Raw genomic sequence first — 17,405 nt, forward strand, 5'->3', positions numbered from 1 at the left:
TACAGTGACTCTGTGTATTCCTTCCATCTTCTCTTGATGCTTTCTGCATCATTCAATAATTTGCCCAGATAATCTTTCAATAAAGTCGAGGCTTGGATTTTTTCTTCAGTTCCCCCAGCTTGAGAAATGCTGAGCGTGTTCTTCCTTTTTGGTTTCCTGACTCCAGATCTTTGCCCATTTTGCTGTAATATTTGGCTTTATCTTCTCCATCTGATCTTTGAAATTTTCTGTTGAGCTCTTGGACCTCTTCATTTCTTCCATTTGCTTTAGCATCTCTATGGCGGAGAGCAAGTTTCAGTTTTTCTTCTGACATCCATTTTGACCTTTTCCTTCTTTCTTGTCTTCTCAATGGCTTTTTGTTTTCTTCATGTATAATATTCTTGATGTCATCCCATAACTCTTCTGGTCTTCGGTCTTTAGTGTTTTATGTATCAAATCTGTTCTTCAGATGATCTCTAAATTCAAGTGGGATATATTCAAGGTCATATTTTGGCTCTTCTGGACTTATTTTCATTTTTTTCAGCTTCAGTTTGAATTTAAATATGAGCAATTGATGGTATGTTCCACAGTCTGCCCCTGGCCTTGTTTGGACTGGTGATATGGAGCTTTTCCGTCGTCTCTTTCTGCAGATGTAGTCAATTTGATTTTTATGTATTCCATCTGGTGAAGTCCATGTGTATAGTCATCTGTTATGCTGTCTAAAGAAGGTATTTGAAATGAGCAAATCATTGGTTTTGCAGAATTCTATCATGCGTTCTCCAGCATCATTTTCTAGCTCCAAAGCCATATTTTCCAAATTACTTCCTCTTTGCTCCCAATCTTTGCATTCCAATCACCAGTAATGATCAATACATCTTGATTGCATGTTTGATCAACTTCAGAATGAAGAAGTTGGTAGAATTCTTCTATTTCATCCTCACTGGCTTTAGTGGTTGTTGCGTAAATTTGAATAATGGTGGTATTAACTGGTCTTCCCTGTAGGCACATGGATATTATCCTATCACAGACAGCATTGTACCTCATGACTGATCTGGATATGTTCTTTTTGCTGAAAAAGGGAACAAAATTTTATAGTAAGGATCACTCCCACCCCCTTGGTACACAGGGTTGACAGGGATGGGCAACTTAGACATTGGCTATGCAAAATGGCGGGGGGGGGCTATAAAGGCAAGAAGTGACTGGCTTACAAGCTTTCAAGAGGGAGCCTAGTTCCAGACGGGGCAGGGATAGGTAGAATCTCCACGGAATGATTTCCAATCTGTTGGGACAGAGCTGGTGAAAGGAAATGGGGATAAGACTCTTGTGGTACAATAGTGAATAATTGCCATCAGGACTGACTGTGAGGGTCAAAAATGTAGAGGTAGATGTTTTTTGACAAAAAGAGGGGAGTGATTGATTTTGCAGCCTAGAAGCGGAGGTCCCTGGGACCTTCAAGAGAGAACGGAGAACATGACCCTACCCAGAGAGGCAGTGATGCCAGGGATGGAGACAGAAATGATGACATGGACAGATGGAGCGGCTGGGGACACTGGACTCAGGGAGGGAGAGAGTCTGTGTACTGATGGCCGGGGTGGGGGCAGTGAGCCTGTTGGGTGTATCCTTTGGTTATTTGATGAAGCATGGAGGGGATTGTGATCATTGCAATAAAACGAAATACGATAGGATGAATTTAAACTGATGTTCTTCCATGTAAACCCACAAACCCACATAATTCACAATAAAAACTTAAAAAAAAAAAAAGTTTGTGGCAAACTGGAAGATAATGGAATTTTTCCATGAACTTTTGGAAGCCTCCACATAAACTCTGAATAAGAAAAACAAACATGCCAATGATCAAGAAGCTGGCGCAGGACTGGACAAGTTTACATTCTGTCATATGTAAGGTCACCAGGAGTTGGGAACAACTTGTATGCAACTAACAGCAACAACAATGATAAATCTACCAATCACTGAAGCTGAGAGCTTAATGTGGGCCCAAGAGCATTATGCAAAAATGCATAGACTTCATGTACTTCCCCAGAACTGAAGCTGCCAGGGATATGGAGGATTTGGAGAAAATTCAAACTTTGTTTGCTTTTTTAAATCAGCAGTGGAAGTAGGTTCCAAGAATGTGTAAATTTTGGTTGTCACAATAGTCTTTAAGGGTTTATACTACTGTCTTCTACTTCCTCTTTCTTAGCTATCAAGCAATATGCCATTGTAATAGCAATAGTCTTCTCATTACAGATGCTACAAAATCTGTCTGCCTCTGAGGGTCAGCTGGTTGTCTTCGAATGCAGAGTAAAAGGAGCTCCCTCTCCAAAGGTTGAGTGGTATAGAGAAGGGACCTTGATAGAAGATTCTCCAGATTTCAGGATTTTACAAAAAAGTAAGTCGATGTTTAAAAATTATTTTTCTTATAATTTGTACTTTTTTAAAAAATTGTGGTAAATGCATATGTAACAAAGCATTTGACATTTTTACGAACTTTGCATCTAAAATTCAGTGGCATTATTAACCGTCACCTTTAACCATCCCTGAATTGTTGGTAATTTGTTCTTAGACATCGATTTTTACAACTACTTAACAACTAGCTAAAAACGGGAATGATCAAAAGAGTAAACTAAAATCACCTACAATCCTGCTTCCCCCCAAATCCCAAATACTGTTAAATTTTGATGCAATCAGAATTTTTCTATCTGTATGTTTCAGAATTTAAAAAATCATACTCTGTAATTTTTATTTACCCATTTCATGAACATCTTTTCATGTTAATTATTTTTAAATTTTTCTTTAAATTATTTTAAAAATAAATTGGCAACATTCAATTACATATTTAGTTAGTCTATTGTAGAGAAGGAGCTCTGGTAGCGTAGTGGTTACGAATCGGGCTGCGAATCTTAAGGTCAGTGGTTCGAAACTACCAGCTGCTCCGCGGGAGAAAGATGAGGCTTTCTACTCCAGTAAAGATTTACACCCTCAGAAACCCTGTACAGGGTCGCTATGGGTCGGAACCGACTCAACGGCACTTAACAACAACAACATTGTAGAGAACATAGATTGTTCACTAGTTTTAATTATTCTAAACTGCATATCAATGCATGTTCATAGAGCAAATTTTTATGAATATCTATAGTTATAACCTTGAAATAAATTTCTAATACTGGAATTGCTCATATAAATTCACATTTGCTTCTTGAGGAGGGCTTCAAAAAGTTCATGGGAAAAAAATAGAATGAAAAGTTTTTGAATTGTATGTTGTCAAGATGCCATCCAAAGGTTGAACTATACAACGACCACACAACAAATCATGCAAACTGGGACAGTTTTTAAAGTGAAAGAGAATGCTATTACTAATTACACAGGGACGCCAGGCATAAACCATATCAACCCCAGTTAAACTGGGACACATCCTGTCCTACCTATATTAGATCTTCACCAAAATGGGCATTAACTTTTTTTTTTTTTCCTTTCCACCTTCATAAATTTTATAGGCCAAAGTTGTCCCGGGACCACTTGTTTTAATTTGCCTTTTATCAATTAGATGTGGGATGGACCTCTTTTTCATATTTGACTGGGTCTTTGTATTTCTTATTTATATATTCAAGTGGTTTGTTTTAAATTTCTTATCATGTGTATTTATGTAGTGCTTTCACTTCGTTTCTACCATATAATACATTGAAATTGATTGGCTGCTGTGTTATTTCTTTCTACCTATCACAAAATAATAGTATTTAAATTAATCCAACACATGAATCAGAACTATCAAGTTTTACCACCAGTTGGAGCAACAATACTATATTGTGGAAACCATTTAAAATGAAAAGGAAAAAACTTCAACAGTTTTGTTAGTGTAAAAGATTGTAAAGTTCAGCGAATTGTTATTAAGTGTCTGCAATTTTATAAACATTCATCAAATACCTTATTTGGTACTGCACTGGGCACTTTCAGGAATACCAAAGAATTTTAAGATAAAGAGTCCGCTCTCAAGGAACCTATCTTGATGTTCTTGATGAGCAGGAGGCATATTCTACATTATTTTAAGATGGTAGAGCCCAAAACCAGAAATGTCTTCTCAATCATCATGAACCCTTTTTCAAATAATAGATGGAGTACCAATAAAAGCAGGTTGGTTGTCAGTCCCATCTAACACTGTAAAATTTCCCCCCTTAGGTAGGAAAACTTACCCTAAGTGAAGCTCAGGTGTGTCCCCACGTGTGGTATCATAACTGCTCTTTAGCTGCCACCCTGTGATGCTCATTCTGTCTTTGTTGCTTAGAGTGCTGTAAGAAGCTTCTGATGAATAGATAGGTCCTTAATAAAACAAATGCTCACAAGCCTCTTGTTTTTGTTTTTTTTCTCCCTCTTTCAGAACCTCGGTCCATGGCAGAGCCAGGTAAAAGATCTTTTCTATTTTAATGCACAAGTATGTGTTCAGTGATTTGATAAATGTATGATAACGAATAGGAATTACTCCTTTGTCAAGAACAAGGAAAAAATTAGGAAAAGTTTTAGATAAAAAGAACCAAACTGATTCTAGCTATTACTATAAGGAAAGGGAAAAAGGGGAACATATGAAACTTTGGAATACCTATATTCAATATCCAATATGAAGAGTCTGTTACTTGGTAATTGAAGAGTGTTTCTTAAGAATATTTTATCTCTGTGCTCAGATTCTACCTATTCATGACTTCTTAAATGAGGCAGAGTAATTTCCATAATGTTAGGTCAACTCTAATTCTACAGCTTCTATGTCTCTAAGCTTGCATATCAGATTTAGAAATTTGCAGAGCTTCAATAAAATGCCTGTGATGTTATTAGGTTTGGTTGGGAGGATACTAGAGATGAGCTGTAAGTAACATTTTGTAGGTAAAGTTCTTACCTCTAAATAATGCAAGGCACTCACAACCCACTTATATAAACATCTAAATGCCATCTCTGGTGACCATCTTGAACAATCTGATTATATCTGTATCCCTTGGAAGAATTTTATTATTATAATTCTCTTTTCTGACAACTGAATGGAAAGACATTCCAGAAGTCAACCCTGGACATCTGCATTGCAGACCTGGCCCTTGGGGAATACATAATGAAAACCAGATGTAGTTTTTCCTCTTGAACTGCTTGTAGTGAAGAGTATTTTACCCTTGAAAATATTTTAGAACTTTAACACTTCCATCCCAAACTGGATTTTTCATTAGACAGTCCCATACAGAAAATAATTTCAGAGTCATTCAAAAAAGGTCTCCACTCCAAACAACTACAATGGCATAATTCCTAAAGTTTCCAGTTAGAGAGTGCTTTCTTACTGGTTATATAAGCAAATACCCTTTCAAAACAGATTATTATATCTTAGCAGACCAATATAGTATAGAGTAGTGAGAATGAGTTTATCAGATCATTTTCTGAGAGCAGGAGTCTGAATATTTCAACAGGGAAACAAGAAAAAGAAGCCCAGACCAAGGGCTTAGAAAAAGACAGAGAGGCCCTAAAAGAAAGATTTGCCTTCCCATCATTTAAATTCTTTGGGTAGCAAGTAAAGAAGGTCTGACTTAGCCAATTTAAGCAACAACAACAACAAAAATTATTTTTCCACATAAAAAGAATCCATAAGAAATGCAGCTCAGTAGTCACCAGCGGCTAAACCTTTTTTTTTTATTTAAATTCCATTCTGCCATCGCAGATGACAATATCAACAGACAAAAATAGGGAATACCGCTACCTTTTGTCCCGCATAAAGAATAAGGAAAACTTGCCGAGACTCTCACCAGCAAACTTGCCCTCACATCTCAATGACCAAATTTTTGCCACCACTTAGCAAAAATACACAGACTTGTACAAATTGGAATTCACCACTCAAGGCCAAGAGAGGCCAGCTTGCCTTAAAGCCCATGGGAAAGCATCCAGGAGGGTGGGACAATACCAGCATGCTATTAAAAAGGAAGAAAGGGTGAGAGGTTATTGACTAAGGCACTCAATACTGTCTGTATCAGTCTCCTGGCCAGCTTTCTTACAGGTAGTTCAGCTCATCATTCAGTTTCATTCTCATGAAGCACTGAGATGCCCCTCTGAATACAATCTGCATTTTAATAACTTTGTTTTTAATGTCTGGTGTATTGAATGATATCTGAGGGGGTTATACTACTGTCTTATACTTCCTCTTCTTCAGTTATCAAGGAATATGTATTGTAATAACTTCAGGCTTCAGTAGGATGGCTCTATCTTGGAATCAAGCTGTGTAATTATTGGCAGGGGCTTATACCGTCTATCAGAATAATCCATAAAGAATATCCATAGCATTATAACAGAAGATAATCATTTCACTCTTCTTTTATTCCAAATTTCAAATGACTCTCTCAGCTAAATACTATTAGCTCCTTTTCTAGAAGTGCTATGTCAATCTCTCTGAAGCAAAAAAATGGATCTGTTATCCAGTTGTAAATTGTGGCTTTTGTTTGAAATTGCCTCACTGCCTAAGTTCCCCATGAAAACAGAGAGAGGCCTGGATTTAGAAATGCCTTATTGGTCCCTTTCTTTAACTTCCAGGCTTTGATTCTTCACTTGTTTTTGTGGCTTTTCATGTCGATTGTTACTCTATTCTATTTTCTGTCTTCTGGACTCATGCTATAAAATTAGAAGATAGCCTGACAATCGATGATATATAACTTACTATATTATTATTATGTGGTGGTGGTGTGATATGGAGTCAGTTCCAACCTATAGCGACCCTGTACAGGGTTTCCAAGGCTGTAAATCTTTACAGGAGCAGAAAGCCTCATCTTTCTCCTGCGGAACAGCTGGTAGTTTTGAACTGCTGACCATGAGATTAGCAGCCCGATTCGTAATCACTACGCTACCAGAGCTCTTTACTTTGTAATTCCCTTTTAATACAGATCAGTTTGTTTGTATGCAGTTATTGGATCTTCATCCTTTGACTCATTCTACCTGCTAATCCATCAATTCAATCAAATAATTGTTTTAACTGATTACGTTAGGAAAATTTAAATAACCAGTTTCTTACATTAATCATGATCTGATAGCAGTATATTCCATAATTAACCATTCTGTTTTATTGGCCTCTAGAGGAGATCTGTACTTTGGTTATTGCTGAGGTATTTGCAGAGGATTCTGGGTGCTTCACATGTACTGCAAGCAACAAATATGGCACCGTGTCAAGCATCGCACAACTAAATGTGAGAGGTAAGGGCTCCTTAAATGCCTTAACAGTTAAGACTTGACCCCCATATAAATATAGAGTTTGTATAAGCCTTACTTACTGATTTCATATGAAACTAGTTTAACTCTCCTAAAAATATTTAAGTTATCAAGGGAAATAATCTTGAACAATATTCCATTTTCCACAGCCTTTTCTTCTTGCATTTAGAATCACCACCACACCATTGCCACAGTTATACCTGCTATTGTCTGTGATGCCCATTGCCATGGATTCTATTCAGACTCACAGTGACCCTAAAGGACAGAGTAGAACTTCCCTACGCATACTCCTCACTTATTGATGACATCATTATTGACATTTCACGTTTACATTGACAGTAAAAGATCTGCCATCTGAGAATTTTGCACTTTAACGACTTAAGTTGGCAATAATGAATGCTGAGGTGTGAGATGAGAGAAATGTGTAAACTTGGCTGGTCTGTGATTCTCAGTTACATAATGACATGATATGGCAATAATGTAACAATGTAGTCATCCTCCATTTTTGCATAACATTGATTTTCACCTAACAACCTGGCCTTTGGAACCTAACTAGTGGGTATATAGGATTTCAAAGGTTATGATGCTCATAAAAACAGACTACCGCATCTTTTTCCCTCAAAGCAGCTGGTGTGTTCTTGTTACAGCCTTTCGGTGAGCAGCCGAGTGCTTTATCACCATGCCACCCACACTCCTTTATACTCCTAAATATCATCTTCTTGGTCTTATAAAATTCCTCTCAAAATAATATTTCGATTTTTAGTTTAGTTCTCTTTTTTTCCCCTGTATCCTCTTCATTCTTTAATGTCCAGATTATGTTCTCTGATTTTGAGAAACATTTTCCCATTAGTATACTCACCCAATTTAAATATTTTTCCATTTGTATAGATGCCCAACTCAGGGATAAGGCTAAGGCTAACCGCTAGGTCCTGTGATTGTCCTTTTAGGAAATGAAGAGCTCAGCACTAATGGGTCTCTTCACTCAGCCAGTTCTATCAACAACCTGACTGCCATCGAGCAGCAGCCGTCTCCACCCAACCCGGAACAACCACCCAAGCCCAAACTCGAAGGGGTTCTGGTGAACCACAACGAACCCCGATCCAGCTCACGGATTGGACTCCGTGTGCACTTCAATCTGCCTGAAGATGACAAAGAAAGTGAAGCATCTTCAGAGGGTGGGATGCCTACCACCAATCACAGCAGGCCCAATTTTTTCCCAGAGAGATTCAATGGACAAGCAGCAAAAATCTCTGAACCTTCTTCGCCCATCAAAGAGCCCCCTCCAGTCCTGGCTAAACCAAAACTGTAAGTAAAAATTAAGATAAAGAACTAAAAGCTTCTGTAAGCATCTCTTGAGTCTGTCCTTTTTAAAATGATGGACCTTGTGAAAGGGAAAATACATATTAAATGCTTTGCAAACACATGCTTACATCAATGTAAGCACCCTATCAGTACCATCTTTTAAATTAATATTCTACCTTCCAGAAATACTACACCTAAACTGGCTCAGAAAGACATTTGTCTAACATCAGAGGCCTCCAGGTAAAACATTCTACCTGCTTATGAAGCCTGTTCTTGTGTCTAATAATCCTAATTGTTTATAGTTTCATCCTTATATTTTCTATTTCTGCTTTAACCTAAGAATCATCAGTTGTTTTTAATGAACCAAGCCTTTTATTTTAGTCTTTTAAAAACAGTTCTTTGCTATTGATGGATGCATGATGGTAACATCAGTAGGTTTCATGTACATATAATAGAATGAAAGAAACAGGAGTCAGAATTTTCAAATTTGCCTTAGGAGCCTGATGTCTCACCCACCTTAACACTCAAGAGTCTGTCAAAACTGTGTTGCAATGTTTAATGTTCATGCATGTCAAAGCAAATACAGAACATGATGATACTATTATGTTCTGTTTCATCAATACATCAAGATGATAGCCATTATGTTTAGAATTATGTAACCCTTTAAATATCAGCATTGGTATCTGCAGTCACGGTGCCCACAGTCTGTGTTTCTCAGTGCCAACTATGGAGTGGTCATTGGAAGCAGTGCATGTTTTTTAGTTTTGTATTTTTCTTACCATTGGTGGTTTGTGCCATAGAGTCAGTTCTGACTCATAGCGACCCTGTACAGGGTTTCTGAGGCTGTAAATCTTTACAGGCACAGAAAGCCTCACCTTTCTCACATGGAAAAGCTGGTAGTTTCAAACTGCTGACCTTGAGGTTCTCAGCCCGATTCGTAACCACTACGCTATCAGAGATAAAGCAAAATTCTGGATGTTACGTTAAATATTACGGAACATGCCTTTCAGCAAGTCTTATCCAAAAATGTCTCTGTCCCCTCAAAATTTCATCACAGTAAACAGGAATCTACTTAAAGTAGATTAAAAAGTAAAAAGTAAAGAAGAGGTCAGTGTAGGAGTATAGGCAGGGATTGAAAACAAAATCCAGCCCGGACCTCAATGGAGAAAGAGAACTGCTCCTCTGTCACTTGGGGGTCACATGGTCAACCCGTTCTCCATTCACAGCACCAAGCTCTCTGAGTACTTCCTTGTTTCCTCTTTGCACATCGGCTCCATTTCTTTTTCTTTGAAGACCCTTCAGTTCACACCTGGCCCATCATGTCAGGTCCTCGCTTTAAATCAGGATCTGTGTCAAGTTCCACTACTAACAGAATCATTCTCTGTGGCTCAGTCCCAAATTCCGATTGGTCTAGTCTGCTCAGGTAACACTCCCACACACACCCTCACACCCCTGTCACCCCCACTCAGCCGTGCAAGGATTTATACTGGGTAAAATAAGAGCCGCACTGTGGTTGTGGGTGGGGGCTGCAGTCAGAGAAGGGAGCTATGGAAAACAGGGAGCCAAAACAACCTTGTGGGATTTGCCTCCTCTGGAGGATTATTGGGATGTCAGTTAGGATTAGTTTAGCACCATGTTACAGAAAACCTAAGCTAACAGTGAAATAAAGACATAAGGGTTTGTTTTCTTTCACATAAAGGAATTAGGTGAGCAGTGTGGAACTGATCTGGTGGCTCCCTAGTCATTAAGAACTAAGCCTCCTTTTGTCTTCTGCTCTACCAGCGTCAGCACTGGTTTCTGCTCCAGATCCCTTTGTGGTCTGGGATGGCTGACTATGGACCACCTGTCTGCATTTCAAGCAGCAGGAAGGGAAAATGGGCAGAAGTACAGGATCCAGATGTCAGCACCCCTTTCTTAGTAGTCCCACCTCAAATCTTCTGCTTAGATCTCAGCTAGAACGTAGTCATAGAGTCTACTGGCTGCAAAGAAGCCCAGGGAATGTGGTCTTTAACTAGATGCATTTCCCACCAAGTGTTCCTTCACAAAAAGGAGACTTGAATGGAAAACTAACCAGCAGTGTCTGCTACACAAGACTTCCAATTAATGTCAAAATATTTCTGCTAAATTCCATAGCAATGCCCTTTAGAAGTCTAATCCTCAGCATTGTATCTTTTGCATGAGTAATTTCTTTTAGAAAGATCAGCACTAGGTTGGACCCTAAGAGTTGAAGGTTAATGATATCCCAACTTTTTAACTTTTCCAACATGTTTTACCATTCCATGATCCTGAATATTACTCATCACTCCTCCCTCCCTCACGTCCCAGGGACCTGCAACATGTTGCAACAGCTCACAAACCTCAGAGCAGTAAGGACAATTGGCTCACACAATTGTATAGACCGGCAAGTCTCACATCTGTAGTGCAGAGATCAGTCTGGGAGAATCTTCTCACCCACGTAATTTCGGGAGCTGAGGAACCCAAATTGGCAGATCAGACAACAGGCTGTTGATGCATGAGGCTGTGGGAACTGGTGAATCAGGTCAGGAAACGGGCCAAAAGTCTCACGAACTGACAGTCCTGTAAACTGGAGGCACACCATGCCCCCAGGGAATCTAAGGGTAGTGACTTGAGTCATACCCTCTAGTAAGGTGGGGACATCCTTAATCTTTGGTTCCACCATAATCCTTACTTATCCTTGCTTGTTGGTAGTGATTATGTGCTATAGAGCCTGTATAGGATTTCTGAGGCTGTAAATCTTTATGGAAGCAGAAAGCCTCATCATTCTCCCATGGAGCAGCTGTTTAGATTCGAACTGCTGACCTTGTGGCCCGACTTATAACCCACTATGGTACCAAAGGAGTCCTGGTGTGGCGCTGTGGGTTAATGTTCTAGACCGCAAGGTCGGTTTGAACCACTCCTCGGATACCCCAGACAGGGTCACTATGAGTCGGGACTGACTCCATGGCACTTAACAACAACAACTCTACCAGAGCGACTTGTTGTTGTTAAGTGCCTAGTTGTTGTTGTTAAGTGCCGTCAAGTGGGTTTCTGTGGAGCAGTTGGTTGGTTTGAACTGCCGACCTTGTGGTTCACAGTCCAGCGCTTATCTTACCACACCTAAAGCACCACACTAGGATTCCTTAGTTCCACCTTAATCTTGCTTCATTAACAACTCACTTCAAAATGGGCCCATAATCACATGCATGTGAAGCCTAATCACACAGCATGTTGAAGCTGTTGAGTCGGCTATGACTCAGCGATCCTGTATAGAGTTTCCAAGGAGCGACTGGTGGGTTTGAACAACCGACCTTGTGGTTAGCTGTCCAGTGCTTATCCTACAGCATCACACCAAGATTCCAGGCATGAGGATTTACAATACTTCATATAATGAAGAAATTTTGCTAGAATTGTTATAATAAATAATTCGCTGTCCTGAAATATATATATTTTTTAGTATTTTTTGCTCACGTTAATTTTTTCTTATTTCACTTGTTGCTTGGTGTTGTTAAATGCTGTACTGTCAAGTTGGTTCTGACTCATAGTGACCCTGTATAGGGTTTCCAAGGAGGGGCTGGTGAATTTGAATTGCCAACCTTGCAATTCAAATCTACTTTGTGATCAAGTGCTTATCCTACAGAACCACACCAGGACTCCCTTTTTTCTCTTGTTGTTGTTGTTATGTGCTGTGGAGTCCGTTCCAACTCAGCGACCCTGTACAGAGTTTCCAAGGCTGTAAATCTTTACAGGAGCAGAAAGCTTCATCTTTCTCCTGCAGAATCCCTGGTTGTTTCAAACTGCTGACCTTGAGGTTGGCAGCCCGACTAGTAACCACTATGCTACCAGAGCTCCTTATATATTGGTATAATTATAAATATACATGCACACCGACACCTCCTCTCCATCCCTCCCACATCATTTGTGAATCTACATGCCTATAGCCTTCTCTTACTACTTTTAACTTCCCAGACTTCACATTAGAATATTGATTCTCTGAATAATCTTGAGGGTACCATTTTATGCTTGTACTTTCAATTTCTCATTCATATAGAAAATGGAAAAAATACTCTTAAGTCTTAAAACTGTACCAGAAAGGGAGTTTAAACATTTTATCATCAAAGCCTACATACTCAGGCCTTGAAATCTGAAACTTGACTATCAAGTTGTCTAGAACAATTGTTCTTAATCCTGGCTACACTCTAGAATTTAAATAAATAAATAAATAAAAACTCTCAAAAACACAAAACACCTTGCCTTCTAGTTGATTCTGACTCAGAACAACCCTCGAGAACAGAATAGAGCTGCCCCCAATAGAGTTTCCAAGATGATGAATCGTTTACAAAACCAGATTGCCACATCTGTCTCTCCTAGAGCAGCTGGTAGGTTCAAACCACCGAACTTTTGGTTGGCAACCAAGTGCTTAGCCACCGTGCCACCAGGACTCCTCCCCAGAATAAACAGTGGAGCTTAAAAAAAAAAATGAATCAGATTATTTTAGTGTACAGTCAGTTTAGAAATTATGGGTCTAGAGTTAGAGAAATCAATTAGTTTCAATTCTTTCTGTCTTCTCCCTACCATACACACCCCTAGGGATAAAATGACAATTAACACATAAAGTGAATAAAATGTCAGACAAAAATCAGAATGTTTGGGAAAGCTGATGCTTTAGGGACAAGTGTGTCTTCTAAAATGGTGGTTCTTAGCCTTGAAGGCACTTAGGAGTCACACGGAGCCTTGCAGTTCCAAGTGTGGTAGTGGGGCCAGCAGCCAACAGTACCTCCTGGGAGTTTGATAGAAATTCAGACTCTCAGACCCCACCCCAGACCTATGGAATCATAGAAACTCTAGGGATGGGCTCAGAAACCTGTGTTTCAGCAAACCCTACGGGATTCAGGAGTCCTGGAGTGGTGCTGTAGGATAAGCACCAGACTACTAACAAGGTTGACAGTTCAAACTCACCAGCTGCTCCTTGGAAGCCCCTATACAGGATTCTTTGAAATTGGAACCAACTTGACAACATTTAACATCAGCAAAACAAATCAGGGGATTCTGATGCAAGCCAAAGTTTAAGAGACATTGACCTAAATTTTAAAACATTGTAATAAATATGTCTCGATTCCATCCCAGGCCAATTTGACTCTCCACACAATGGTGCCCAGGAATCAGTGAGATCTTTTGTTTTCTTTTAAGCTCTGCTGCAAATATGTAACTGGTGCAGTTGTGATTTGTAGCACAGAGCTCTGATAGCGTAGTGGTTACAAATCAGGCTGCGAACCTTAAGGTCAGCGGTTCGAAACTACCAGCCGCTCTGCGGGAGAAAGACGAGGCTTTCTACTCCCGTAAAGATTCACACCCTCGGAAACCCTGTACAGGGTCGCTATGGGTCGGAACTGACTCGATGGCACTTAACAACAACAACAACTCCCACTATGGCTAATTTTAAGCTACTAACAGGAGCTCTGGTAGCGTAGTGGTTACAAGTCTGGCTGCTAACTTCAAGGTCAGTAGTTCGAAATTACCAGTCATTCCATGGGAGAAAGAAGAGGCTTTCTGCTCCCGAAAAATGTACAGCCTCAGAAACCCTGTACAGGGTCACTATGAGTCCAAACCAAACCCACGACACACTACCACCACCATCACCACAGCGTTGAGGAAGGAACCCTGATAGCATAGTAGATTACGAGCTGGGCTGCTAACTGCAAGGTCAGCAGTTCGAATCTACCAGTCACTCCACAGAAGAAAGATAAGGCTTTCTGCTGCCATAAAGATTTACAGCCTTGGAAACCCTATACAATGTTGTTATGAGTCGGAACTGACTTGGTGGCACACCACTACCATGGCTAACAGCATTGGGGTGTACTGGTGTAGCGCTGTAGGATAAGCATTCAGAAACCCTTTATAGGGTCACTATGAGTTGGAACCAACTTGGTGGCACTTAGCAATAACAACAACAGTGTTTGTAGCTCAGTGGTAGGATTCTTTCCTTCTGTGTAGAAGTTGCAGTTTGAACTTCTGCCCAATTCATTGCCTGCACAGACAACACCTATCTATCAGTAGAGGTTTACAGCTTGCCACGATGCTAAATATAGAAGTCCTGGTATGGCACTGTAGGATAAGCACTGGACGGCTAACCACAAAGTCGTCAGTTCAAACCTATCAGTCGCTCCTCAGAAACCCTACACAGGGTCGCTGTGAGTCAGAACTGACTTGATGGCACATAACAACAACATGATGCTAAATAGGTTTTAGTGTAGCGTCCAGACTAAGAGTAACCCTAGGAAGAAAGGCCTGGTTATCTACCCTCAAAAACCAGCCAATTAAGACCTTATAGGTCACAAGGGTTTGTGCTAATTAGGCTGGCCTAATCCACAGCCAATCAGGAGGATGCCTCAGGAGTAGACAGGATTTCACTCTGCTGGTCATGGAGTGCCCATGAGTCAGGAGCCAACTCTATGGCAGCTAGCAGCAGTGGAAAGTCATTGAACATGACATTGGGATGAGACGTGCACAGTCTGCCCTGGAAAGCCGTGAGAGCACATGCTGCCTGAGACAGTAGCCCAATGTCCTCTCAAAATTACTTGATACCATATCCCAAGTTTGCTTTGTTGTGTTTGCCACTCAGTTTTAACATTTCATCTTGACAGTTGATGCTTTTGTATTCTAGAAATCACAATAAGAAGCACCCTTAAAATCCTGAAACTTTGCCTTTCATTCTTAAACGTTTCAAAATGGATATTTTTAGTTCAGGAAATGAAAACTGTAAGGGCTACCATTTATTGATTACTCATTTGTCAGGTGATGTATTCATATTTTCTTATCAATTCTCACAACAATATTTGTTGTTGTTGTTGTTATGTGCCATGCAGTCGGTTCCAACTCATAGCAACCCTGTACAGGGTTTCCAAGGCTGTAAATCTTTCCAGGAGCAGAAAGCCTCCTCTTTCAGCCGCGGAACAGCTGGTAGTTTCGAACTGCTGACCTTGCGGTTCGCAGCCCGATTTGTAACCACTACGCTACCAGAGCTCCTTCACAACAACCTTAAGAGGTATTCTTTATTTCTAATTTCCTTATGAGGAAATGAAGATCCGAACAATTAAGACATAAAAAATGGCAGAGCCAGGATTATGACATAGATCTGTCTGCAGTTTATATTCTTAATCACATATGGGGCTAAAAATGAAGGTGTTGTAAGGTAACCTGAGAGAACTGACAAATCTTCAGAAAGCTAGTTTGGATATAAAACTTGACTTCATAAATCCTCATAGCAAAAAGAATAAATAGGGGATGAGCAACTGAGCTTGTGGCAATTTATGACAGGTTGTTACTATAAATTCAAGGTGTTACTTGGGATTTCAGAACTGGTGTGCTTTATAATTAATCTTCCGTTCCTTTATTCTTTCATTGCACCTTGTACCTTCATTAGTAAATAGTTAATAGAATCCACATGGGAATTATAAATAACCAGTGGTTATTTGTGTTATATGTATGTATGCCCTACAAGGTTCTTTTTTTCTTTCCTGCTAGATTTTTCTTAAGTTTTTATTGTAAATTGGGTCAGGATTTACAGAGAAAATTATCCATTTGACATTCAACGATTCATACTTACTTTGTTTCATCTCATTGATTGTAATCCCTTCAACGTAACATTATTTATCTCACTTCCTCCCAGTGTTTCTTATTTCTTTCCTAACCCTTCTTTGCATAAATGCTGCCTTTTTTAAAATCTCAAATGACTGAAAATTGCCTCATAGTAGTGAGTTCATTTCCAGAGCTGACTAAGAGCCATACTCTTCAGGGTTCTACCAGTCTCTGCCCAACCAGTCAACCTGGTCTTCTTTATGATTTTTCAGTTTTCCTATGCATTTTTCTCCCACTCTATCCAGGACCTTCTAATGTGACCTTTCAGAGCAGTTGGTAATGGTAGCTGGTCACTGTCTAGTCCTTCTGGTCTAGGGTGGTGGAAACTGAAGTTCGTATAGTCCATTAGTCCATTGGATTGACTGTTTTCATGTGTCCTTGAGTTTCATCACTCTTCTTTCCTCCAGACAGGGAGAAACCAGTAGTTGCACCTTAGATGGTTGCTCATGAACTTTTAAGACTACAGTTGATATTCACCAAAGTAGGATATAGAACATTGTCTTTATGGACTACGTTATGCCAATTACCATGATGACTCCAAAATTAAAATCCTGAGGCTGCAGGCCCAGGGACTCATTCCTTCAAGGAATTTGGTTACATCTAAGAAGTTTTTATAACTTTGCCTCTTGTATCTCCATCACATTCATGGATATATTTGCAGCAAAGGTAAATTAAATACATGTGTACAATTATCCTGTCAAACCTGTATATATTTGTGGGTATATTTCCACTCTCTATCCCATACCCCTTCAGTCTGCATGTCTGTCTTTGCATCACTATTAGGAGAAAGATGAGGCTTTCTGCTCCCATTAATATTTACAGCTTCGGAAACCCTGTGCAGGGTCACTATGAGACGGAACCAACTCTACAGTACTTAACAACAATAGATCACTATTACTGTAGGAGGTGTATATAACAGTATTTACCTATCTATTTCCTTTAACTCTTCCCCAACTAGATTTTTGAACCTTCTGTAGTACATACTATCTCACACATATTTGTACCTCATATAGCAGTCCTGGTGTGGCGTTGTGAGCTAATGCAGCAGACTGCAAAGTTGTTTGAACTGCAACGTTGGTGGTTCAAGCTCACCAGCTACTCCTTGGAAACCCTATACAGGATCGCTATGGGTCGGAATCGACTCAACGGCACTTAACAACAACATAGTAGTTAGCAAAGCAGAAACCCAGAAGACTCCATAAAAGCTTACTGGATAAAGGAATTGTATCTTGTCCTGATGTGTCGAATAAGCAAACTTAGACAGTTGTTTAAAG

At 39.7% G+C, this 17,405-nt stretch overlaps 1 protein-coding gene across 1 annotated transcript in view; it reads left to right on the plus strand.

Annotated features, from left to right (window-relative positions):
• MYPN (myopalladin) overlaps window positions 1-17,405 on the plus strand; it is a 140,921-nt gene that overhangs the window by 69,809 nt on the left and 53,707 nt on the right. Inside the window, exons 7-10 of the mRNA XM_006837459.1 lie at window positions 2,227-2,368; window positions 4,352-4,375; window positions 7,063-7,179; window positions 8,142-8,499. Of these exons, the coding sequence (XP_006837522.1) occupies window positions 2,227-2,368; window positions 4,352-4,375; window positions 7,063-7,179; window positions 8,142-8,499 (641 nt within the window). The remainder of the gene's footprint in view (window positions 1-2,226; window positions 2,369-4,351; window positions 4,376-7,062; window positions 7,180-8,141; window positions 8,500-17,405) is intronic.

Source organism: Chrysochloris asiatica, unplaced genomic scaffold (genome assembly GCF_000296735.1).
Source record: "Chrysochloris asiatica unplaced genomic scaffold, ChrAsi1.0 scaffold00020, whole genome shotgun sequence".
Taxonomy (NCBI): domain Eukaryota; kingdom Metazoa; phylum Chordata; class Mammalia; order Afrosoricida; family Chrysochloridae; genus Chrysochloris; species Chrysochloris asiatica.